The 26,319-nt window shown below is 38.2% G+C and overlaps 1 protein-coding gene across 6 annotated transcripts; it reads right to left on the reverse strand.

The window, feature by feature from the left end:
- Positions 1 to 26,319, reverse strand: ush1c (Usher syndrome 1C). Of its 6 annotated transcripts, XM_017700170.2 has the most exons (22): positions 26,120 to 26,315; positions 23,106 to 23,173; positions 21,098 to 21,241; positions 19,436 to 19,574; positions 18,242 to 18,350; positions 18,011 to 18,035; positions 17,157 to 17,214; positions 16,966 to 17,069; positions 15,549 to 15,633; positions 15,364 to 15,423; positions 15,144 to 15,200; positions 14,513 to 14,655; positions 13,141 to 13,206; positions 12,912 to 13,051; positions 12,575 to 12,633; positions 5,875 to 5,916; positions 5,187 to 5,240; positions 4,339 to 4,438; positions 4,083 to 4,192; positions 2,127 to 2,182; positions 1,723 to 1,854; positions 1 to 199 (listed from the first exon to the last, which is right to left on the reverse strand). In XM_017700170.2, exons 1-21 carry the CDS (start codon positions 26,153 to 26,155, stop codon positions 1,740 to 1,742), a joined length of 1,770 nt encoding a protein of 589 aa, XP_017555659.1. In that variant the 5' UTR covers positions 26,156 to 26,315; the 3' UTR covers positions 1 to 199; positions 1,723 to 1,739. The 6 variants fall into 6 exon arrangements, with proteins under 6 accessions (XP_017555659.1, XP_037398879.1, XP_037398880.1 ...); XM_037542982.1 differs by lacking the exon at positions 1,723 to 1,854 and having other exon boundaries at positions 26,120 to 26,310; XM_037542987.1 differs by lacking the exons at positions 1 to 199; positions 1,723 to 1,854; positions 2,127 to 2,182; ... (2 more) ...; positions 5,187 to 5,240; positions 5,875 to 5,916 and adding exons at positions 11,175 to 11,752; positions 11,956 to 12,123; positions 12,301 to 12,350 and having other exon boundaries at positions 26,120 to 26,319.

Consider the following 26,319-nt stretch of genomic DNA (forward strand, 5'->3'; position numbering starts at 1 on the left):
TACTCTCCACAGGGATCTCATCTTTTATTGGCCTTGCAAAGCACATGAATTATTTATATATATATATATTCTGTTTAAACATTTAATTGGACTTTATTCTGCAAAACTGCTTTAAAAATAAAGACAAAGTAATGGTGTTCGCCTCCACATTGCAATCCTCATGCGCATCGGCTGGGAGAACGGGTTTTAGAAGAACGTTCTGCAAAAAAGAGATATAAGGAACAGTTAAGATTCACATTTACTGGCCACATGTTCACTCTGTCTCACACCTTCACACAAGAGTCACAGAGGGACTAAAGTAGATACGCTGATAGAAACACATCCGCCACACAGCATGTTGCTAAATCAAACCAGTTCTTCATTTAACATCATATTACAGTTGATTTATCTTGCCTATTTGTCTGTGTGCGTTTTAAAGACTAAAATAAATGTGATTTCAACATCCATGCCTGCACCTGCTGTGCTGATGAGAGGTAATAGCAACATGCTGCAGCATGGCTTGAGATCAGACCACCAAAATCAATATCTATCTGTATGAGTCATGACATGTAACAGTCCCTTTGAACAACATCAATCAGAGTGACTGCCAAAGGTTCTGGCTGGGATGCCTATGCGTTCAGTTCCAATAAGTTGCCTGCAGATTAAATCAAAAGGATTTTAATACTACTTGAGGAAATCTTTTGGACACATTTTAGATGAGAGCTTTATGCTTCACAGCATCTCTCATGTACTAGTGAACAGAAGTTATAAATGGACTAGGGCTGTGCAACACATCATTATTAATCACCATCATGATATTGACCTTTGCAATAGTGATATGAATGCTGCATTATGCAAATGAGTCTCCAACCAATCAGAATGCTTTTTACTGTGTTCTGAGCATCTTAACCAATGTTCCAGTTCATGTCCTCCAACCAAATTTTGGTCAAAACAAAGCAGTCCAACCTTTAACACCATTACATTCACAATATATTTGAACATACTGTAACGTGTCACAGTAGGTATTTTTCCACTGCACAACATACCAGAACTTTTGGCACCAGGAAATGGACCATCAATCCAGCACTGAGGGTTGTAGTTTTACGTTTTTTGGTACCTGCTCAAGATTAGCACCATCAGGACCCAACGGCACTCTTAAAAGTATTTGTAAAACTTACATTTGAAACAACAGTTTAGCAAATTCTTTACTCTTTGAGGTGAAGATGGTATGAAAATGTAAATTATATGTTGATGTCTGAGGGCTATTTTTATAATTATTACTTTGCAAAGAGTTTGCTAAGGTGCTGCTATTAGCATTTATGCACAGAACAAGTATTTTTGCTCATACGTTAATACTTAAAAACAGAATTTGTTTGATTCTACACCTATGTGTACATGTACACCTTTTTGTGAGTGTGTGAGCACAGATTAATGTAATATATCATTAAACAAGATAGCTAATAAGCTAATTACTGATATTAAATTATCAAAAATTGTTAACTGTTTTTTTTCTTCCAGTTGTCTCTCAATGGGTCAAAACTGAACCAGAACTAGAGCAGTATCATTTTTGAATATTCAGTGGAAAAAACGAAAAACAATATGTATCAATATGATTGACTCTCTGGTTGAAAATATCTTGGACAGCACAGGTAAGCTTCTGAATGGACACAGAGACTATCACATGTACATGATACATACAATCAGTCTAGTTTGTATGGGGGGTCAGAAGTTCACAGGGGTTACCCAGGAGACGTAGTTGATCAGGGCGGAGGGCCAGGGGCTTTCATCTGTAGCACATAGCCCTGCCTGTACACTGAGGCACTGCCCTGGAAAACCTTTCTGTTTGCAGTGGAACTGACTGATGCTGCTTTAGGGCTGGACAGGTAGCGCAGAGGACAGGCACACATTCAGCACAGACACATACACACTATGTTCTGGAATTACATAAACCATGAGAGTATGCAAAAGAAGTGTGCTGCAATAAGGAAACACTGGATCAACTTAATTTAGCTCGATGAAGATTGACTGCATCCATTTTGAATGTTTTGGTTAACCTTCATTGAGCAAATGTAAAGGTTTTTGATGTGATTAAGTGATTAATGTAGAGGGCTGAGAGGAAGCATAAATAACATTGACAGTGTACGTACACTTCATCTTCATATTCCTTTGGTGGAGATACTGCTATCACCAGGTCAATCCAATCCTGAAGACACACACACACACACACACACACACACACACACACACACACACACACACACACACACACACACACACAAAACACATTCAACACAGTTTGTAGGCAGATAAATACAATTACCCCACTCACCACATCTCATTTACCCTCTGCTCTACCCTAATCTTGGGTTAAAAACCATTAACACTATTCATTACTGTTAGTGCCAAAAGCTAAACAATTTCTATTTAAACAGATGTGTATGTGCCATCTCGTGGTGTGATCTCATTCAATAAAGAAAATCAATAACTTTTCACAGAAAAAAATCTCTCCTTCCCTTATGAAAAAATGAGAGGCAGTCTAACAGGCTTATTGATTTCCTCTTCCCTCAGTCTGGTCAGATCAGTCCCAATTGTGGCACACAGATACCAGAAATAATCAAATCCCAAGTGAACCAACACTTGATCCACTAAAATTTGGCACCAACATAATAATCACCTGATCACCTGGGTAACCTTAGTGTATGTAGAAATATTTTAGTCTGGAATTAGAAAAGCTCTAACCTTTTAACTCGAAGTTATCACTGGCAAAACAAGAAAAGCACGGTGTGATTCAATATTAATTCTCGCTGAAATAAGCGGAAACATTCTGTCTGAAGCCTGGATGCTAACCTTTTAATCAATACCAGATTTATAAGTAAACAAGGACATATTTTATTGTTTTCATCTTGTTGGTAACACGTCCTATGAATGTCACGTTTGTAAGCAGCTATGAACACATTCATAACATGTTATAATGCATACATTAGGCATCATAAACATGGCTATAAATATTTATAAAAAAGCATTACACATTATAGCCATGCTTATTATGAATCATCAAATGTTAACATGATGCATTATAAGTCCTGTTCATAACAAATTATAAGAGCTTTTAAGCTGTATTTGTCTGCTGTAAGTAAAGTGAAGCATACTCTGCTAAAGCCTCCTCCAGTGTTAAGAGTGAAGCTGCAAGTTGAAGTATTTACTCAAGAATTTGCTGAAACACTAAAACATAAACAATAAAGCACATTACAGGCTTCAGATGTCAAATTTTAAACTAGTGCTGCCATCAGTGTTTTAAACAATGTGGGAAAGTCAATGTACACCACCATTAGCTTGGCACTAACTTAACACTGCATATCCAATAGAATGCCAGCAGACATTAGCATTGCTGTAGTGCAGTAAAATGATGTTACAGAGTGAAGGTTTCTATTGTTTGATGTTAAACCAGTGAGGGAACAAATTACAATGACAGTGCTCAACAATCTCACCTCTCCCTCTCTAGGCCTTCACTCCACAGTGATTTCACACTCAGTGAGTGTCAGAGAAGGTTCAGAGGAGGGGCTGATGGGTACTTTGTTTGGAGCATCTGAATATTCAGGACTGAGACCCTGGAGATGCAACACTAATAGCACCAGCAGTGAGAAATAAAAAACTAGAAATCCCACGAGGCAAATAAACTTTGTATTTGTCTTTACTTTATGCTTTCCTAGCTGGGATTGACTTCTTTGGCACTGACTGTATAACACTACTTATAATGCCTTATATAAACAATTCATAATGTATAATAAACATGGGTATAAAGGGTTATTCAGTGTAATTCATTTTTATTAACATTTACAACCATGTTTATAATGCCTTATGAATGCATTATAATATGTTATAAATGTGTTTACAGATGTTCACTAACGTGACATTCATAACAGGTGGTACGCATTTGTTTTGTTATACTATTCAAATGTAATTAGGCCAGGGCAGGTCACTGCAACCAGTTTGGTACAAACTTGCTCAAAGACGATGATGGCTCCAAAAGTTTTGCATTAGGATGGGTAAGCACAGGCTCTTGTGGTTAATATCTGCAGCAGTGTATATGTGTGAGCTCTCACCCCTCCACTGTTCCAGGCTCGAGTTAAAGCATTCTGCCCTTCAGTCAGGGTCACATCAGTCAGAATCTTTCCATTAACTGCCATGATCTCATCACCTGCCACCACCCCACCTAAGACAGAGACAAAAACAAAGACACATCTTAGCAGTTAAAGAAGGCCATACTTTTAATAAATGATCTATATGTGAGGTTCTGTTATAAGACCTGAAGCAGATTAGATTACTGTAACAATGAAAATTATATTTCAGTCAGCCCACCATGCTTGTCAGCTGAGCCTCCTTCATAAACGGCTGAAACCACAAGCTTTCCCAGTGGAGAGTCTATCCCTCCTTCCACAGCTAGGTCCAGCTGGCCATTCTGCAGAACGCACACAGCAATGAAGACAAGATGGTTAGATCACTAGAATTCATTTACCTCCCTGTTCTAACACCCTGATTCAGCTCTTCAGATAATTATCCCCAATAAATAATCCCTTGACATTTAAAGTTACATTTATTAGAGCATAGAAAACTATAATTTCCTGTAGTCCACTAGGACCTGAGTTGGCTACCACTGTTAGAAATGCTAAAACGTTTCAGGTTTAAAAAAAAATAAAAAATCTCTGTTTATCAGAATCTGCTAATTCCATATTCGAATAACTGATCTGCATTACAGACAATACAAGGAAGACTAAATATCAGCATATCATTTTAAGCAACAGCACAGTTCAACTGTACAAGGTAATGGTGGACCACGGCATGGCCATTTTCCTCTCTCCTCACTGTGGTCTTTAATGTGTGATGTTGCAAAAAGAATTTTGACTAAAATGACACATAGCCTGCTAAATGCCGTAAATGTAAATGTATAAAGCTTATAACAACAGGGTCCAGGAGGGCTGAAGTCCTTGGTGATTTTCTACTCATGCACACCTAATTTAACTCATCAGCTAATTACTAAGCTCAGTTGGTATGCTAGAGCAGGGAAATCACCAAACTGAGCTGGACACCAGACCTCAGCTTTCCTTCCCTGGTTTGGAATAAGACTAATTAAAAAAAGACTAATAAAAAAAAGTGTAACACTAATCCTAAACTAGATAGAATTCAAATTCAAGCTGATAAGTGATTACCTTCTTAATTCTCAGCAGCCGCACATCTCTTCCAGCTATTTGCTCAGGGGTGAACTGGCAACGGAGATAAACAAATGATGTATATGGAGCTTTGCACCAATACCATAACAATTACAGCAGCAGAACAATGGAACATAGGCTAAGTGCCACAGATGGAGGTATGTGAGTCAAATAGGCAACAGACTTGTTTACAGATATAGCTGGACACAAGTGGATAGTAAGAACAAAAACTGTTAGCTGATAACTGCATGACCTTAGGACACCATTTAGGAGGGAAGGCTTATTAGACTATGACATTTATTGTACAATAACTTGTATCTCATTATGTTAGGACACTAACTAAAGGGGCTAACAACTTCAAATGCTACTCATGGTTGAATGTATCCTTCTCCAAAAGCACTTGGATCAGCTGCAAGTACATTAGGATTTGAGAAGCATCAACACTGATCAAGCTCTGACTAGCATGGTTGTGGAGTAAACTAAAAAGCTACTATTTAGCATTATCATCTCTTCAAATAATAAAGCTGTTTGCAGCTCAGCAATCCTTGCAAACTACTGCAGCTATTCCTAACTTTAATTTAAACAACTATTCCACTTCCAAAAGGGTCCAATAGTAGAATGTGAAAATTAGGGTTAGCAACAGTCTTTCATCAACATGCCAGTTTAGAATACCACAGCTATACAATACCATGGAGTAGGGATCAAAGTCATCCACATATTTCTGGAATCCCTGTGCAATTAAATAAGAGATGAAAAACAGTTAGATCAGTGAGGTAGGTCTATGTCAGCAAGAAGCAGGGCTTGACACACAATCTAGTGTATATTGATTTTCCCTGATATTAAATAGTACAAATCTGCCTCCAATTTAACACTATCCATCAGTGACAATACTGTAACACTCAATGCATTTTCATGGATTTAACCACTTTAAATCACAGTTATTGCAATTTGAACACCACTGATCATTGTGAATGGTAGGAATGGAATTCCATTGACAACCCCTTTTTCTTTCAAACAGATCAATAGCAAGACTATTACTTTGGACTGAAAAAAATATGTTCAAATGTTCAAAGAGATATAACACAGTTTCTAATAATTTATAAATTGGAGAGCATGCATAGGAGAGATCAAGGAACCAAGGACAGCTGTCACTTGGGGTAAGCTGTCACACTCATGGTTTTACAAAAAAAGCTACAGGGGTGATAGCACTACTGTGTGGCATGAAGTAAGAACTACTACTGCTACTGAGCAAGCAGCGTTTTGCACTAGTTTTCTATATTATTGCAAATATAGGTATTTTACATAAATGTTTGAAGGGTATAACACAAATCAACCAATTTAGGGCATAAGGTAAAGGCCATTTGTTTGGCTGGATCACTGGCAGCTTTGTGGTGAAAGAAGCCAAACAGGGAAACAAAAGCAGACTGTCTCACTTGATGTGTGGTGTGAATAGATAGTGACAAATGCTCACAGGCATCAAAATGGCATCAAACAAAGAATGTCATACTGCAATCTGAATTTAGATGTTGCCATAGTGAAGGATTATACTGCTCATCACTGCTATTACACAAAGACACTCACACAAACCTTAAAAAACACAGTTGGAATGTCTGACTGAGCTAATTTTTCAGCATGAGTAAAGGACAGTTGAAGCTATCTCTCTCTCTCTCTCTCTCCTTCTCTCTCATACACATGTGCAATGAGAGACGGGTTACTATTATATTACTTTTCTTAATAATGTACCAACAATAAAATCATTTCAGATTACATAGAAAATTTTCCCCAACAGATGAATGTATTTCTGTGTGTTCTATTCCCTATTTCCTGTTAAGGGTTTTATTAATGATACTGTTTATAATCAACCTTACTCAATAGCTCCATATCTATTAGTGTCACTATTTGCCAATACTTTATAATACATTAATAATGAACATTGGCAAGCGCTATAAGCAGGGCTTTAAAGCGTTATTACTAAGTAATGATGATTTGCTAAAAGCTTCATGGGAGATGTCTCCGACACTGTAATTTAATCAGCTGCATTAAAGCTCTAAGTGCCAAGTCAACCCAGAGGTCACGCAAATTCTCCTGCGCCCAGCCGTCATTACGGATGACAAACTATTAACACTACAAATAGAGTGATGGTTTATCTAGGGTCAAATAAGAAATAAGCTGGCCCTTATCACTAATTTTAAAAAAAGATTTAACAACCTACAGTTCTGTGCAATAGTCAGAGACCACCCTTCATGTCCATTAAGTACATGTCATTTATTTAAAAAAAATCCACAGCTTTTCATCATCTTTTAACTGCAAGAAAACACAATTCAGTGCTATGGGTCCGGAATGGATGTGTTGCTGTCAAGAAGCTGTGACTTAGAAAAGAAAAGAAAGTTTATAATAGAAGACAAAAAATCAGATAACATCTGAGACCTGGAGTAAGGTTTTATGGACCATGATTCTAAATTTGTGATTACTTGGATTGTAGGAAGCAAAAGATGCAATCAACTTCTAAGACGGAACTTTGGAGGTTCAAAAAACCCTGTATAACCCTGTAGATTTCTCTGAAAAAATGAAAAACAAGCTTCCTGAAAGGATTTATAACTGGAATAAAAGTCAAAGACTGAATAAACAAAATACTGAGAAATCCAATATTATGCTTAGCTGCTGGGTTTCTGTGAAATCTTCTGTTAAATGTATGTTTTTAGCTTTTTCCCCCCGATACTATAAAATATTATAAACGTGAACCTAATCGTGGTTTTGACTGGAAATTAAATAAACATAGGATAGTCTCTCACATTTGCACATTACTGTGTATACATATACTTTAGCATTGCATTTCCATTCACAACCTGCAAAAGTGGTCTGATGTCAGTGCAAAAGGGTGTCTTGCAGATACATCTTCCTAAGGACGATGGAAACAATTGAACAATCACTCCACAACACATGCGATTTCATAGGTATATCCCCAGATACCAGACAGAACAACACACAGAAAACAGTCTGAAGAACACAGAGAGCAATGAATAACTCTGATTACTTGTTTCTTGTTGGTCTTAAAGGATGTGTTGTACACCACCATCCGTTTAAGCATCTGTGGAGACTACCATATTAAATGAGTTATTAACAGGAAATACAAATCTTTCTCTCTCACACGTACACAAACACAGGACTACCTCACTCCCTCCACATTACCATCCCAGTGGGATACACTCTCAATTAACCTACTTTTGAGCTGCACAAACACCCAGGCTGCCTGACTGCTCTTTAAATAAAATGAATATGGGAATTGTGTGACTAAGAAAATACACCTGATTCCTTCCTCTTTATCTTGGGGCAATAGGCTATACTGGCCTGTTATGGTCAGGTCAGAGATGTTTGTACTCCACAATTTCAGTACATGTGATACACTCCTAAAAATAAAGGTAATAAACAAGATTTGAGGAACCACTTCTTGTTCCTCCCGAACCTTTCATAGTGGTTAAAAAATACCATTGAAAAGAACCATCAAATGTTCTTCAGAATACAAAAGTGGTTCTTCTATAGCATTACTCCAAAGCTTCTTTTAGCACCTTTAGTTTTGTAAGACTCTATTACTCAATGGAGTAAGATGATAGATCACCAAGGCAGAGCCTTGTTGTAGACACACTAATGAAGCAGCTCCCATTCAAGAAAGAGTGAGAAGGCAAAGTAATTGGTGTTTTCAGTGATGTAATAAAATGTGACAGGATGGCTAATACGGTGGCTGTATCGAATTTCAGATTTTAGATTTCAAACAATGATTCATGGGGACATTCGGAACCTATTACTTTCTCTCCAACCATCCCCTCCCCATCACCACCACTACACACACATGCTATCTCTCCATCTTTCTCTTTCTCCCCAACGCCCTTCCCTTCCTCTCTGTATGCTGCTTTCTTTCTCCAATTCTCTATTTTTTCCAACTCTTGCTTCCCTCTACCCAGTCCTCTTTTTCCTCTCTCTCCCCCATTCTGTTTTCTCTTTCTCCCTTTCCTCTCTCTCTCTCTCAAAAATGCTTGACTACAGTCAAAGGCAGGTTAGTCACAATGATTGGCCACATTCTCCACTCTCAAGTTAGTAAGCATTTTACACAGTAATAACTAGTGTAGAAAATTTGTACATTTCCAGAAGGATCAACATGCACACACATATACACACTTACCGTGGGTTCGGGTCGTAATACAGGTCTGTGTGAGGCCTGAGAATGGGGCAGCATGACTGGTTTTGACATAACAGGGTTGACCTGTCTTCTCTGGTTAGGAGGGCTGGGAGCTATTTGCTACAGTGTGATCAGAATTAGGCATTAGGGATTAGTGGGGATGGTATTTAAACTTTCACCTTCAGCAAGCAATGTGTAACTTCTGCAATTCAAACCACATACACACAACGACCCTATGGTCAAGGGCATATAGATAAGAATGTGACAAAACATATAGAGAGGTAAAGTCAAGCACTACAGAGCAGCCCGTATGAACAGAGGATCCAGTTTGAATTAACTACAAGTGCCTCCAAACCACCCAGACATCAAACGTCCTTAGATCTAAGCAGAAGGCAAAATGCTCACCAGTGGATTGCTGGAGGTTGATATTCTGCTAGCATGAGAAGTGTTTCTCATAACCTAGACCACAGACATAACATAAAAAGTAAAAAAATCGTAACCGCAGCACCTCAGATACAAATTAGAATGCAAGACCATGAAGAACAGCCTCAACACATAATTGCTCAATACTTTCGCTGAGCACTCTTACACAATGTCACTGTTATGAAAAGTACTGGCTTCCCTTTCCCATTTTTCAGGTTCACGATTACAGTCCTTTAATGATGAAGAGTAGCTCCTTTGGTGTTTTGAATTCTTTCCATTTGATAATCAATCATACACTGATTTGTTGCTTGGTTTCAAAACATAAAACCAGTAACAAAACTAGAGATGCACTTCATTACGTTCGGCATGTAGAGTATTATAATATATAAGCATTATGTTACAGAAGTATTGTTAAATATTATATATATATATATATATATATATATATATATATATATATATATATATATATACACACACACATACATTTTACAGTATTATAGTATTCCTCTGACAGCCCTATTTTTAAATAAACACTGGAGCTTTGTATATCTCATAACAGTAGTAGAGCATGCATACTTCAGTATGAATTTGTTATATTTAAGTGATGTAATTCAAACCGTTTTAAAATTTACAGAATTTACAGTTTAAAAGACAGAAATATCAGACTTGTTCCAGTATCAGTAAAGATCCTGGAAAAGAAAAAGTGGTTTTGTGCCATCTCTATTATCAGACTGCTGCAGGACTACCTTTGCACTGCCAGGATAGGTGGGCTCACTATGGCCATTCATATGAAAGCCTCCTCGTTGCATGTAGCCATTGCTTTCCCATTCGCTTCCATGTTCAGAGGGACGGCGGTAGCTGGGTGGCATGGTGTGGTACTTGTCATCTTCATGCTGAGGAGGAGGGGGAGGTGGAGGAGGTGGTGGGGGAGGAGGTGGAGGTGGAGGAGGAGGAGGGGGAGGGTGAGAGGAAGATGGAGCCCAGGAGGCTTGAGAGTGAATTCTAGAAGAAGGCATGGGGGGCTTTCCACGGCTGACTGAAGAAGGGAGCACCCTGGAAGTGAGTGGAGAAGGTGGACGCTGAGGAGCTGGTCTTGGGGAGGAAGGAGCAGGGCGCGACGGAGTCAGGGAGGGTCTCGGGGATGGAGAGGGGTGAGTGGAGGGTTGGTGGAGGCGAGGCGAGGGTGGAGGAAGAGGTAAAGGTGGTGGCGGGTGATTGGATGTGGGCGGAGTTGGAGCTAGTCTTTTCAAGGGCTTTCTCAGACTCTCATCCACCTCATCCAGATTGATGTCATCTAGGTCGGTTGTGGCCAACTGTAGACCTCCAGGAAACCTTCTCACAGTTGGCCCAGTGGACATGGGAGAGCGAGACGGAGACATCTGCAGAAACACCTTATCTGCTTAGAACACTCATCCTGCCTATGACCTCTGCATCACCATGCCACACTCACAGAGAGCCCTAACTTAACAACACTGTTCAGCAAAAAAGTTAATCAATAAGACATGATTTAGTTATGCGATTTGAACAATGTTAATTCCTTGCTACAAGCTTCCATAATTTGCTAGTTACAGCAGCCTCGTGGCTCCAGCGACAAAACTAAACATGTCTTGACTGATCAACTTCATTTTGGGAAAGGGGAAAATTGCGTAATTTGATTTTTCACAGAACCATTGCTTTAACATACTCTGTCTCTGTAAGTAGTCAACATAACCCATGCTCACATCAGTGACACACAAACAACTCCAAATGTGTGTTTCACACAGCATTTACATACAAATGAAAATACTCAGGGAACTGGATCTCACTCTGTATTCAGCCTGAGCTTTAGGAGGAACCCAGGAGCTTATACCTCAGAAGAATCATTCTCCACTGAAGAGATCTGCTCCAGTCGAGTCTGGCAGAGCTTCTCCACCCAGTGCTGTACCTTCTCAGATTCCTCCAGATCCTCTCGCTCTGTCTCAGATACCTGCTCACACCAGACCCGCCATTCTGAGAAACACTGCTACTCCCTCAAACAAACCTGCAAACTTTTAGCTGAAGGCTTCTCTTCATGCAATGACAACCAGGAGAAAAGGCAATGTTGCTTTCAACCAGCACTATGGTACATTTCCTTAGCATGGCTAATGCACACATAATCACACTGCAAAAGCACACATCTGAAGATTGTACCTCTTGCAAGAGCCGACTGATTTTCATCTGTTTCTCTCGCTCAAGTATCTCTTCCTTCTCCTTTGCCAGCTTAAGCTCAAACTCCATCTCTTTCTTGTTCTTTCGCTCTGCTGGGAGCGTGTCTGTCTTGGACATCTTCTTCTTTTTCTTTTTTGTCTCTTTTCCTTTCTGAATATTAACATTGCAAATTTTAAAGGAACCACAAGTGCCCCTTGAATAACACGAACTAACACCACTCAAAGGTTATTTAGTAGGTTGTAGCTAGTAATCTCAGAAAGAGACTGAGTTTACAAGCGTCACAGAAGGAATATTAGGACCACACCACAATCACTGCACACAGAATACCTTTTTGAGTGTAGGCAACTTTCCTTCATAGCGGTAAAACCAGTTGAGAGCTATGGAAGCAAGAGAGGAATCTGTTAAATAGGACCACTGAAGAAAGGGTGAACATGCTGAGAGGACTAAAAATGTAACAGCTGCCAAGAAATGACCCAATCAAACAAAAAAAAATTGCAATTGTGCACTGTGTGCTGTTAAATTGAATTGGACAAAAAGCGACTGAATGGGTTGTCAAAGGAATCACGCTTCCTTCTTAGAACACTTGAGCTGCACCACTCACTTCTCTGCCTTCTTCTTCTTCTTCCTCTTCTTCTTCCTCAATAGTATCAGCCTCAGCAGCTGTATGGGTCAGGAGGGCAAGCCATAGTACACACAAGCCAGAGAGAGGGAGATGAAAGAAGAAAGAGAAAAGGGATTGCATTCACACAGACTGAATGCATATCTATATATGCCACAGAGTAGCAATAAAAGGAAAACAAATCTTTAAAAAAGTCTTAGAAGGGATTTTTGAGTGGAAGTAGTGCAAGCATAGGAAAGTTTCAGTGAGAAATCTCTAGACTCATGCACATGAAAGAAGGCTTTTGGGGGGGTCTGTTCTATCTCTGCTGTGGTCATACCAGAGCTCCTGGGTTTGGGAGGAGGTGGGGAGTGGGATGGCGGTGAAGGAGAAGGAGCAGGGGACGGGCCTTTGGACTTCTCTCGGGATCCCCAGTCTTCCTCCCACTCTCTGTTGTGCTTCCTCTCTGTAGCTTCAATTCTAATACACAGACACATACAGAACAATGAACAAATGAGCATCTCTCATATTATGCACTTCTACTTAATCAATAAAAACAGGAAACATACATTTCCATCTCTTTTCTGTATCGCTCCTCTTCCTCTGCAACCTTCTGGGAATTCTCCATCTTTCTCCTACAAAACCAACAGACATCAAAAAACAAGAGAATTCACCAAAATACAGTGTGTCCAGACCACCAAACACCAACTAACTGAATCTATCAAAATATGAGATGTACAAATGAAATTCAATTCCTGAATATTCTAAATTTTATGCAATCAGAACAAATATTGATATCTGCACAACATTGGCTCTGTTGATTACTCTTACTTCTTTCCAGTGAAAACAGCCACTAAGTCATTTACTCAATTTTCAGCATCAGGAAAAATCGCATAGAACATGTACTTGACAGAAAATTACCCACAAGCCTCAACAACTACATATAATATCAAACTTTTGAGTTTTTAATATGTCCACACCTTATCTTTGCTACAGTTCAAAGATGAAACCTTTGTTTTTGGTACTGTTTATCTGATGGTTTTGGTCAGTGGTGGACAGTAACTAAGTAAATATAATTCGTTACTGTACTGTACTTAAGTATTTCTATTTCTATTACTTTTTACTTTCACTCCACTACATTTCAAAGTCAAATATCTTACTTTTTACTCCACTACACTTTGTGAAGTCTGCCGTTTGTGTGTATAAAAATGTAACATGTCAAAACAAAAGAAGTGCAAAGCAAGAACACCACAGCGGTCACTTTGTTCTGAGCTTGTTTTGACCTGTTGGTCATACCGACCCAGTGCAAGCACACGGTTCAACGTCAGTGTAGCAACGTAAAAATTTGGGAGCATATACATAAATCTACCTAAATGATGACCTAACCTAACTTTGTGTAAACAGACCACAATATAGAAATATGTACACATATGCACTTTTTTTCTGAATTCATAAAAACCCTTTCATTTTATAGTAAATTAGTTTCGGTTAGTTTATGTTTATGAGCAGAGACCTACACATCAATATAATTAAGGAAAACCTATTTGTGATCTTGAGTTTAAAGCAAGTTTTTATTCAACTTGTAACAAATTTACAAATTAATCTTAAACTGAAACTTTGCTTATTCGATGCTTGTGAGAGTGTTAGCTTAACCATTTCCAGAGCTCTCCTTGAGGAAGCCTGTATTTATATTTACTATCTACTACTATCTTTTTTATTTTATCTTATTATTTTAAGTCATGTGATTAATTAAGTTTTTTGTTGAATCACATGTTCTGCTGCAGGATGATGTTGCACATACTTTTCAGTATATGTAACTCTGTAAATGTATTTTTCTTGTTTTAGCAGCCAAAACTACAGGCACAAAGTAGGACTGGAGTAGGATGATGGTGTGGGCTTGCTTTGTGTGTGCAGTAGGAGAAAAGTAGACTCTTGACTGACATGCGCTCCTTCTCTTGCTGCTCTTTGATGATCTTGTTGGTCTCCAGGGCTACTTTCTTCTGGTGCATGAGCTCTTGACGCTCCAGCTCCCGCCGAGCTTCCACTGCCAACTTCTCCTCATCTGTCATAAACAACTCACTACCCTAAAAACATCCAGGAAAATTGAGGACAAATTAATGCACAATGCACTGTTTACCTGCTTAAATCCACACACATATATACTGTATATAAACATAAATTTAACCTTCAATAAGAAAGCTTTCAATACCTACCTTCTTAAACAGATTTGCTTTTACCAATAGTTTTCCAATAGATCATTGTGTAATACAGCTTATATATATATATATATATATATATATATATATATATATATATATATATATATATATAGGCAGAAAATGAGAATAATCTGATCAACTTTTGACAGCCACATCGCCTTCAGGTACAATATTTGCTCTGGAAACTTTTAAGAACCACCTTTAATTTCCTCTTCTTGAGTACAGCCTGTGAAAACTGTGTAATGGATGACTCTGCAAGAGAGGGAGCAGCTTTGCTAGACTAGGTGCTAATGAGACACAGTGGAGCACCACATGGGCAGATAGAATGAGGGTGACTGAATTATAGTACTTACAGCTCCTGTGAGAACAGTGATAGTTAGACTCCTGCTGCTCTTCAACACTCGAACTGCCTAGAAATACACAAACACCGCATTACTTCCAGTTCAAACACCCATCCTAATAAGTCTGCTGATTCTGCACTTGTAAAACTTGAACAGGAACCAAGAGACAATCTTAAAGACGTGCAAGATAACTGCCTATAGTGTACAGGGTTGCCATGGTAATGTGGCTTACCTCCTTGTGGTCCACATTAGTGAAGTCCACCCCATTGACCTCCACAATCTGGTCACCTACCTACATCCCCCACACATATAATCACATCAGTGTGTATAAACAGTGACACAGTAATAATTTCCTAAAGGAGTTTCTAAGCAAGGGGCAAATGATTAGGTGCTTAGCATGACTGGACAGAACAGTACCTGTAAACCCACTTCTGCTGACAGAGAGCCAGGCTTTACATTGCTGATGTAGATCCCTGGCTTCTGGGTGGGACCACTTGAGATGCTACAAAGCAAGAAAAAATCAAGTAATTATTCTTTGGCCTTTACAAAAATATTGCCCAATCTTTATATTGCTGAAACTGAATCTAATTTTAAAGCTTCTGCCACAGATTTCAGAAATATTAGGATTTGATATGTCAAGGTGGTTACAGCCCTATTTAACAATTTGAATACTGCCAGGCAAATAACATGTTTTGCTGATTTTCTAAGGGAAATAAGTCTTCAACAGGAAACAAAGTTTAGAAAATATCAGATTTGTAGCCCAGTCTGACTTTCATACATAGTCCTAGATCAGATACATGTAGTCCTAGATCAGATACATGTCTGATATGGCCATGCAACCTTAAAGAGAACACTCACTTTGGAATATATGTTCTTTCTACTGTACATGTGCCATCACTCAGCTTTACCATGGCAGCAATGCCCAACCCAACATTTGTCCCAGTAAATGGTGCAAAAGCATCTTATAGTTTTTCAGAGAGAGCTGTTCAGAGCTGTTATCTTCATGACAAATGCTTGTTCTGCTGGTTACTTTCTTTTTTATAGCACGGTTAATTGATATGATGTTACTGATTCAGATGTATGCATGTAGGATTTTCAGGACAGGTTTGTTTACAATAATGACAGATTTGAATCACCTATGCAAATGTGAACCATCGAGTTAGAAAGATCAGATCTGAGCAAAAAAATCTGAATTAAGCAATGAGGCTTGTAATGTGAATGTAGCCTTAAATACGGCTTTTGTAATACACAATTGTTGGCAATTGTAATAGACAATTTCTTATTATTGTTTGAATTTAACATGTTGTAAGAACATATATAAAATGTGCCATAATTTTGGCTCAGACCACGTCATATTTTATTTTTTGGGTTAAATTCCGCAAATAAACAGTATTTGTGCAGTAATGGCCTACAAAAAGCTGCAGTGTCCTGGGAAAAATTTTCATAGACATTACTGTCTTTAACATCAATCAACAAAACCAGTACATTAATGTTCTTTTACTCTTTACCGCTGTAAAACAGAACGGCAGGTGTCATAGTGTCTATAATAATGTTCTCTTGTCAGGCTGCCATTGAAAACAAGAATTTGTTGTTATTGACTTGCCTGGTTAAATTAAAAGATAAATGCATAAAAATAAAAAAAATCCTAGGCCTTGTGAACCCCTACACCATGTTTCCTGTGTTTTCTCTGTTCTTACACACCTTATTGTGAATGTGATAAGTGGAAATAAGAATGAGGAGAGAAACAAGAAAAGATATGTCGGGCTGTCCTTACACTTGAATGAGAAGTAAAAAAAATGCAACAAAAAACCTAAGATACAGTACATGCATTTACCTGATGCCCATGCCTTTGGTGCCAACCAGACTGAGGAACACCTTTTTCTCCTTAATCTCTTTTCCTCCTAGAGAGGCCATACCAGCAACACTGTTCTTCTTCTCCTGAGAGTCAAAGACATCAGCAGTCAGAATGTATAAGTAGTTACTATGCGTGAGGAGCAAAGGAACTGAAAAGCTGCCAGGTCTTACCCCTGATTCAGACACAAACTGATCCACAAACTGCCACTTCAGAGGTTCATCAGAGGAACTGGTGAAGAGAATGTTAATTATTGATTCCATTCTTAAACATAAATGAACTTCTATTTGTATCTTTAGAATTCTGTCTGTATGTAATTTCACAGTGACAATTTACACAGTGTAGTACTTTAAAATAAAATGGTGAATGTGAGATTAAGGAGTAATTCAAATCATGTACACTGTAAAGTGATAGCCCTTTTTACACACAGTCCTCCCATTTAACTGGACCAAATATAATTGGACAATTGGCTGCTCAGATATTTATTGACCAGTATATTATTCCATTGTTTGTTAATACATAAGAGAAACTTGAAGCTGAAGATAAAATTATCTAGAGTGCTTTGATATTAAATGGTGCCTTGTAGAGAAACTTATCAACCCTGATTTCTTTACAAAGTAAATAATACTTTTTAATGCTTTTTATTTACCATCCAAAAGGACCAGTGAACCTATAATAAAGATGAACTTATTTTTTCTTCTTTACAATGAGGTATGTCACATTAAACCATTCTGAATGGTTTTATTGACCTTGTGTTGATTCACTTATACACAAATTCCTCACAAATGACACAAAAAAATGTGTCAGCATCACCTATATTATACATTGTTCAAAATCAAGGATGCACTGGTGAACTTAGCAACAGAAAACAACCAGTCCTGTAAAAAGCTTTTCCAGGATAAATTTTTATAAAATTTTACTGGACACATCATCAGAGCGATAGAAAATAAAACATATCTTGATCCAAAATGTAGATGTTTTATGACAAGAAACCTATAACAGATGTTGACATTTAGTAAAGATTTACCTCTTTACTGGGATCATTCCCACATCTGTGAAGGAAGACATGACAAATGGATTATCACTGTTCCACTCAACGCCAACTAATCAATAAACATCCGTCCATCCATCCATTTTCTAAGCCGCTTCTCCGTCAGGGTCGCGGGTAATCAATAAACAGTCAAAATAAATGTACATATTACAAATACACATTGACCTTTTTTAATGAACTACTAGAGCACAGATTTTTTTAACTCACGTCTGACTTTAAGTGATACGGTTTTCTTGGTCTTGATAAGGTTGATGACCTCCTCATGGATGCATGAGGAAATGGAGTAACCATTGATGCGCACAATCTCATCCCCCACCTGCCAAAAGAGGTTAAACAGCATGACTAAAATCATAGACAAACTTACAGCAACTGTTTCTTTATTAAAGCATATCAGTCTCTCAGTCTGCCCTAAGGAGCTGTTTATGGATTCTAGTCAAGGGTTGAGTTTGATATAGATCTGTCCTAAAGGTCCTTTAATTGAATTCAAATAGATTCTGCTCAGGTAATTAACTGCAGCGATGACTGGACAGCAATGCAATCCAGCCCCATCTGGCTAAAACTGAATAGCAAATGGTTGTGAAACTGGCTGGCTTTTATTAGTGAGAAGATGGCTGTATGTAAATTAACTGCTTTTTTTACTTTAAAACAAAATGTAAGCTTTTACTATAAACTTGCCGAAATTAGAGTAAGGGTCTGAAAAAAAGAGCAAAAATGTATATAGTATGTGTACAGTATGTCCCTCCAGGCTCTGTATTAATTACTATTTTTATAAAAAGGTCATAGTTATCATCTCAATAATCATTAAACATTCAGAATATGTGGACTGCATAAAAATAGCTGTTGGGATTGAATGGGATTCCCCATTCGTTTTTTCAGGCCCTTTTCTTTTTTCCCTTCTCTGTATTCCACAGCCCACTGAGCAGAAATGCGACCTCCACACCAATGTGTTCAATTTTGTAAAACCTCTGAATATAAAGCAGAATGTCTTTGATGGTGCTTTTGAAAGGGCTGGTAAAATTAAACATAGCATGGATCTTTACTCCATCTAGTGGTGTGGGGATGCGCCAACCTCAATGCACAATGCTCACAGATCCCTGCTGCACTCTGTACATTTCAACAGTGGCAGCTCTTTTGAGGCAAACAAACCATTCAATTACTGTACCATAAAACATACACACAAAACCTCAGATCAATTAAGGTTGGTGTAAACAGCAACTGGACGAACTCTGTCATAGCTAATTATGGCAGGTAGAAGAAACAATGTCAGATTAAGATTTAATAACATTATTTTGTTTTTCTGGAGATTTGAATTGGTAATTCATTTTTGTAATGCAATTTCGCTTCTATGTCCAAGCTTCCACTGTCTCTCTGTCTCACTCTGTCCCTCTCTCACTATCTCACCTGCAAACCCACGTTCCCAGCTTGTCCATCCTTTACGATCTGTGAGATAAAGAGTCCACAGCCGAACTCCAGTCCACCTCGTACACTCAGGCCCAGGCCCTCAGGGTGAGTGCGGTCTAGACGCACCTCCTTCAGCTTCCTGCTTACACACAAAAGACTGCTATTTAGGTTTTGGTATAGTGCACAACAGGGATCACATTTGATCAAACTATATTTCATCATATGATGCTGTAAACTAGGGCTGTATGATATGGACAATATACCCTATTGTACTATACTGTGACTGCACCGTCATATATTGTGATTGCTGTGTGTCCTGCCACATGTTAAAAACATACCGGTGAACCCCCTGATGTGACATAATTAAAAACTGTCCTGCAGTTGACTGATTACAACATTTATCCTGCTGAAACTCATTTGGAAAAATCCAAGGTTGCTTTCAGTACACAATAAAAAAATGTGGCAAATTGTTAGAGGACCTGTTTGCATATTATAGTCTCCTGCAATATTAGTACTGCAACTGTTAATATTAGTTAACCTTTACAGATTAACACATATGTCACACAGTTCTATTATAATCTACACAACATAACTAGCAGCTATTATTCAGTACTGTCACAGTAACATGATATCACAATTAGAATAAACTCAGAAAGATGTTATTGGTCTATATACAAAAGATACAAACAGAGTAGGAAATATCTAAATCATCAAACAAGGCATGCATTAATCAGGATTTTTTATGACTCATTGGATTTGGATTTTTACCAATGTGACCCAAGTTCTTTTTCCTGGTTGATTTTTATCATTTTATTTAATCCAAAACTCACACTGTGTGGTCACTCAGGCACATTTCCAGTACTTTCTATTAGCCAAACATATAAATAACTCATTGGCATTCATTGGCATTTTACATTTTTAAATGAAACACAGTTGCCTATTTCATTAACATGAATCAAATGAAGGGCTACAGAGAACGTAAGAAGCAACTGGTTATTTAGCACAATGAGCCAGGCATAATTATACTACTGTATACTGGTACAGCTGTAGAAGCAGCATTAAAATACTGGTGACCGTGCAGTCACCAGACTCATGTTGTTTACCTCATAAAATGCATACATCTACAAAAATCTAAATAAATACTTGTCAGATTCTTAGTGAGTTGTTCAGAGCAGTAATTAGCCAGGTCCCATCATGACCAATTCCGAATGTTCATCCCTACATTAGACAGCAAACAGATATTTGCCATAACAGCTCTGAAATGTTCCTGCGCAATTCCTTGTGTGACTCTTTCCTTTTTATACTCACCCTTTTTTGTTACTAATGCCAAATAAGTGCACTGACCACACAGAAATTGATGTTCATGTGGTCTTTACTGCAGTTCAGTTACAGCAATTTCTCTAAATCAGCAATGCAGTCTATTGTTGAGTCCTAGCTGATTGCTGGCCAGTTCTGCCCAATCAGAACAGTGGGTCACACACGTTTGCACTCCCGGGCCTCATAAACAGCATTCCTCTGCCACGCTTCAGCAAGCATGAGGGACAGCAATTACACTGAAGCAGCAAGAGGGGGATGCATCACACTCTTTTATCACTGGCTCTCTTTCTCTATAACCCATCTCAACTATGTTTATTTCTTTCTTTATTTAGATTATCCACTCACCTGGATCTCTTGGGTGTAAGCTGGTCATATTCCACCTGGTGTTTGAGAGGGATGAGAGGCCGGATGGCATCAAACAGAGGCAGACGGTTCGGTTCATTGATCACCAGCTTCAGGTCCCCCACCAGAACAGGCAGGTCCATAGACCTAAGAGAAAAAAGCAACACATTCCTGAGACAATGCCTGGACATGAAGGGGAGCAAAGGACCTTTAACACAATTAACACAGCATAACTTAAACATCTCACATTTAGACGTGTAAAATGAATGCTGGCCCTAGATATTACAAAAATAATGGGCATTACTAATGCATTAGAGTTAGTTTCAAATGTGTTTTTTTAAAAAAATTTAAGTATTTTCCCAAAGGTGGGTTTTAACTATATACATTTACTCATGTATATGTACTTAAGTAACATATTGACGGATTTGTACTCTCCTGAGTATTTACAAATCATAATGCTTTTACTTCTACTGAAATATACTAGTGAATAAAAGAATCTTCTTTCTAATCAGTTACATTTTAGCCATTCATATTCAGGAACTAATTCCTTTTTTGTGTGTCATTTGATTATTTTTTTGTGATAGCATCTGTACTGCTTTGTGATTGATCACACATCTGAATTTGGAGCTTTATTATTTTATTTTAGAGCAAAAGAATAAAAAAAGAGAGAAGAGCACAACCATATAACTTTCAGTTCCTTTATTGACAGATGCTAAATGTACTCAGTTACACTGCAGCTGTGTAAGTTACTCATTACTTAAGTAGTTTGTTGACTTTCTACTCAACTTGTTTTTTTTCGAAAGGTACTTTTACTTTTGTCATCATTCTACCCACTAATAAATACTTTTACTTGAGTATTGATTTAGGCTACTTCACCCACCTCTACTTAGTGTTATAGCCGGCCCTATTGCTTAACTCTTTCATACTTAAATTAAGGCCTTTCTGCTTCTTCCTACCTTTGTGTTTTGCATTATCAGGTTTCCACTTTGTCAGTATATAGTATATATGAGATATTTCCCAAAAAAGGAGAACTTAAACATACAGACAGATCAAAACATGAGGGAATTTCTCTCAACACAGCCTTGTTTTTTATACATTATTACATATGCATTACAATTCGGTAAATATATGATGATAAATGATGACGTCCCACAAAAGTCCATCATGGTAAAAGATACATACATCATGGATGCTCAAATATGCCCCTGGCCTAGACTCTTAGTGATCTGAAAAAGAAAGTGACCCTTAATATTATCTGCTTATGAATTTAGTCTCCTGCCCTGGTCTATGAATCATTAATAACTGGTATTTCGCTCCTGACTCAAATATCAGTGGCAAAGGGGCTTTAATGAATGGCTGCCCGTGACTGGGTGGAGGAGAGTGGAAACTATCAGATCTCCATCCAATAGGGCAAGCTTGAGCTCCTTGTCCAATGGAGCAACCGCACAAAGATCGGGTGGAAAAGCCTGCAGGTATATTTCCCCTCTATTCACTTGACCTTATTCAAGTCAAATGAAGAGAAACAGAATACATTCTTCTGTTTTCCCACCACATGATGAGGAGTGTTTTCTCTATGTTTTCTTAACCTTTAAAAAGATTTATTAGCTAATAAAATATTTTCCTTTAATTGTCAATGCATGTTTACCTGCAATGAAAATCAATGAAAATATTAAATGGTCATGAAAAATGCTGTGTACTAGATTAATATACTGTAAAACAAATAATTATCATCTATGTATGAATCTGAGATTTCTCTAATAAAGCATGTATTATTTTTAATACATCCTTGATCTTCTTTGTGTCTGTAAAGGACATTTTTAATGACATATACTATGAGATGACAAGCTAGTGTAGTATAAACAGCATACAGAGACCACAGAAACATAACAGTAAAAAGAAATATTTGCACCCTACTCAAGATAAAAAAATGGTCTTTTGAAAGTCTGAATTAGAGAAAAAGTCAAAGCATAATAATATATTTAGGGCAAAACTGCATCTTGGTCAGACTCACTGATGATACATGCGCAGAACATCATACAGGTAATCCTTCTCTGCTTCATTATCAATTAGCAACTCCACCTGCAAAGAACAAGATACAAAACCTCCATAAGCTACTGTGATAATCACACTCAAAGCAAACTCCCTCTCATGCATCCTACTTACCTGGTGGTGACTGACTTGCTGTAGAAAGGTTTTAAGAAAGCGCTTGGGCCAGTCTATGATGTAGCACATCTCTCTCACAAAGAGAGACAGAGCAAGAAAGAGAAAGGGGCAAAAAGAGAAAGACAGAGAGTAGGACTATATGCGGTATTATGCAGGAGGTGTGTTTATGTGACCTGTGGGACTGAAGTCACAGATGCTATTGTTGAAGATTAGGCGGGTCGAGTGGAACTGCTTGGGTGCTGCTCTGCTCCACTAAACCTGCTCATTGCACTGCATTCAGTGTTCTCATACTGAATAGGCTCATTTTACAGCATTGTGCAGGGTCTCTGCAATGCCATACCAAATACTTATATGCAAGGAAAGTTTTAAGGTGCAACTGAAAACAGCTTTAAAAAGAAAAAGAAAAAATGGACAAATGAAAACATTAAAATATTTAAAAAGGATCCATATTTAAAACTCACAATTACTGTGCATATATGCAGAAGACTGCATAAATTATTTTGGAACTCATCTACGGATGGTTTATAGAGTAAAAGTAAAATCATCACAATATGTCTTAGTACGATGTGAGGACAGCTTCAGTGCACCTTGGCATTGATTCAAGAAGTCTATGGAACGGTACTGGATGGATGGAACACCTTTCTTACAAAAGATGTTTCCTCAATTGTTGTTTTAATGAAGATGGTGGAACGTGCTGTCTAACATGTTGGTCCAAAATTTACCAGAGGTGCTCAAATGGGCTGGGATCTGGTGACTGCGAAGGCCACAGAATAATATTTAAATAATTTACATGCACTTCAAACCATTTTGTGACTCATCATACCCTTTGAATGGGGCCCCGTCATCTTGGAATAGACCTCCGCCATAAAATAAAGGTGACCAGTCAGAATAAATTCTTATTGCTTTGTAGTGACCCTTCCCTCTAAGGGGAGAAGTGGATTCAATCCATTCCAGCAAAATGCCCTCAAAGCATAACAAAGTGACCAGATCGTCTCATTATAGGAGTCAAGTATTCAAGCCTGTACTGTTTTATTGATGTATGCCATACATGCGCTCAGCCACCTGTGGAGAATATAACAAAAGATCACTCATCTGACCATATATTTCCACATTTCTGTAGACCATCACTGAACTCTCAAATGCGCGCTCACCGTTGGGATTGCACTAACATATAATACCTAACAAACAATATAGCTGACTGTTGGCACAGTCGGATCACTCCTATCATCTTGATCCAAAAGCATGGTCAAGTAGGCCTGGGCCTTAGGCTTTTTATACATACCACAGAGTGTGGTAGAAAATTAATGGCTTAACTGTACCACAGTTCGGTACACCTCATTTATTCATAAGTTTTGTTTATTTCTATTTGTCACCCATCTGTATAATGTAGAATGTTTTTTTCTTAACAAAATATCATTTAATGTTTTTTGGCTTGCTATATTCTGGTCTATTTATTGATAACCATGATAGAATGGAGGAGAATAGAGCATATCATAAAGTAATGGAACAGAGCGGAACAGAAAAGAATGTGACAATAGAATAGAATAGAACAAAATAGAATAGAATAGAACAGAATAGGTGTTGCTAGAGCTCTGTTGTGGGTGGAAAGGATAAATGCTGTAATAAATGTGTATTATAAAAGTCTCACAAGCCTCACACACTGGACTTTAACACCATAAACCAATAAAACTGATATGCAGAGCACAGAGCAGTTCTGTGCTCCGGGTGTGCATGGAGAAGTCGAGTCAAGTCAAAATTTATTTCTATAGCACTTTTTAAAAGTATCTTTGCAGAATAATCTGTGTCCAAGCTGCCATGAGCAAGCTAATGGCATCAAGTGCAAGGAAAAACTCCCTAAGAGCAAGAAGAAAAACCCTCGAGAGGAACCAAGACTCAAAAGAGGAACCCATCGTCCTCTATAGCAAATATGAGAAATATGAGCAGAGAATAATGTTTGACCATCAGTATAAGATACGGAAAAGGGGAAAATGAATGCTGTTAGTGTGTAACTAATGAAAACTATAAAGAATTCACAACAGTTCATTTGTAACAAGATCTCCATGCAAGCATCAAATTATAACAAAAGATTTTTAATGCATCCTGGGCCTACACGCACAGCAGCATGGCCAAACACTAAATGAAGCAATCCTCTTCGCCTGGCTGCACTCCTCTGTCACTTCATCCATCTAAAACCATCACCCTCTCTCACACAGCAGATGGTGAATGGTGGCTTATTATACACAGTTCCCACGGGGAAGCTTCTGTATCTGTTTCAAACTAAGTACTGAGCCTGTGCTGCTGTTAGGCTAAGACCAATTGGATGTTATTTGCAATTAACAAGTAAGACAAACAGACTTTTAAACGTCATATGCAATGTCACTGTTGTGATCTGCAGCTGTCATTGTTAATATTAAAAAGACTGTTGGATTATATACTTTAAGGAATGGCTTGTTTTCTTCGCCCTAGCCACTCTTCAGCAATACTGTGTAAGATAAAAGGCTCGTTTTATATTGGCTATTCCCTGTGGTACTCCATATTAGCGAAAGGTGAAAATTGTTCTGTGCCTAAAAGCCTTAAAGTAGTCCTGTGTAGCTAGACTGGTCAGGAAACAGGTGTACAGGTAGTTTAACACATACCAAAGCAAGGAGATATCTAAAGGTCTGTTTACTGCGTTCAGTATTAGCCACAAGCAAACTGTTGTACTATTAACACCTTTGTAACATTTGCTAGGCTACACCGCACCTCCGCCATTCTTAAAGGGCCACTGGTCCTCGTCCTCCTGCTCTTGTTAAGCGCTACTTTGTATGTAGGGCACAGAGGACTCTCCGGGGGAGGCTCAGCTCAAACACATCGTCCGCTTACCTTGTGTCGAAATTCTCGAGCTACTTTTCGCTCCATGTTAAGAGGAGTTTATTGTTTTCCACCGTTTGTCTTCGTCTGTTTCGCTTCAGTCCCTCCAGCCGGTGCCTCGGTACACTGGTGTGTGTGTGTGTGTGTGTGTGTGTGTTAGAGAATGAGCTGAGGTGTCGTCGTGCATGTTAGCACAGCTAGCCTGCCGGTCA

This window comes from Pygocentrus nattereri, chromosome 11 (genome assembly GCF_015220715.1).
Source record: "Pygocentrus nattereri isolate fPygNat1 chromosome 11, fPygNat1.pri, whole genome shotgun sequence".
Taxonomy (NCBI): Eukaryota; Metazoa; Chordata; class Actinopteri; order Characiformes; family Serrasalmidae; genus Pygocentrus; species Pygocentrus nattereri.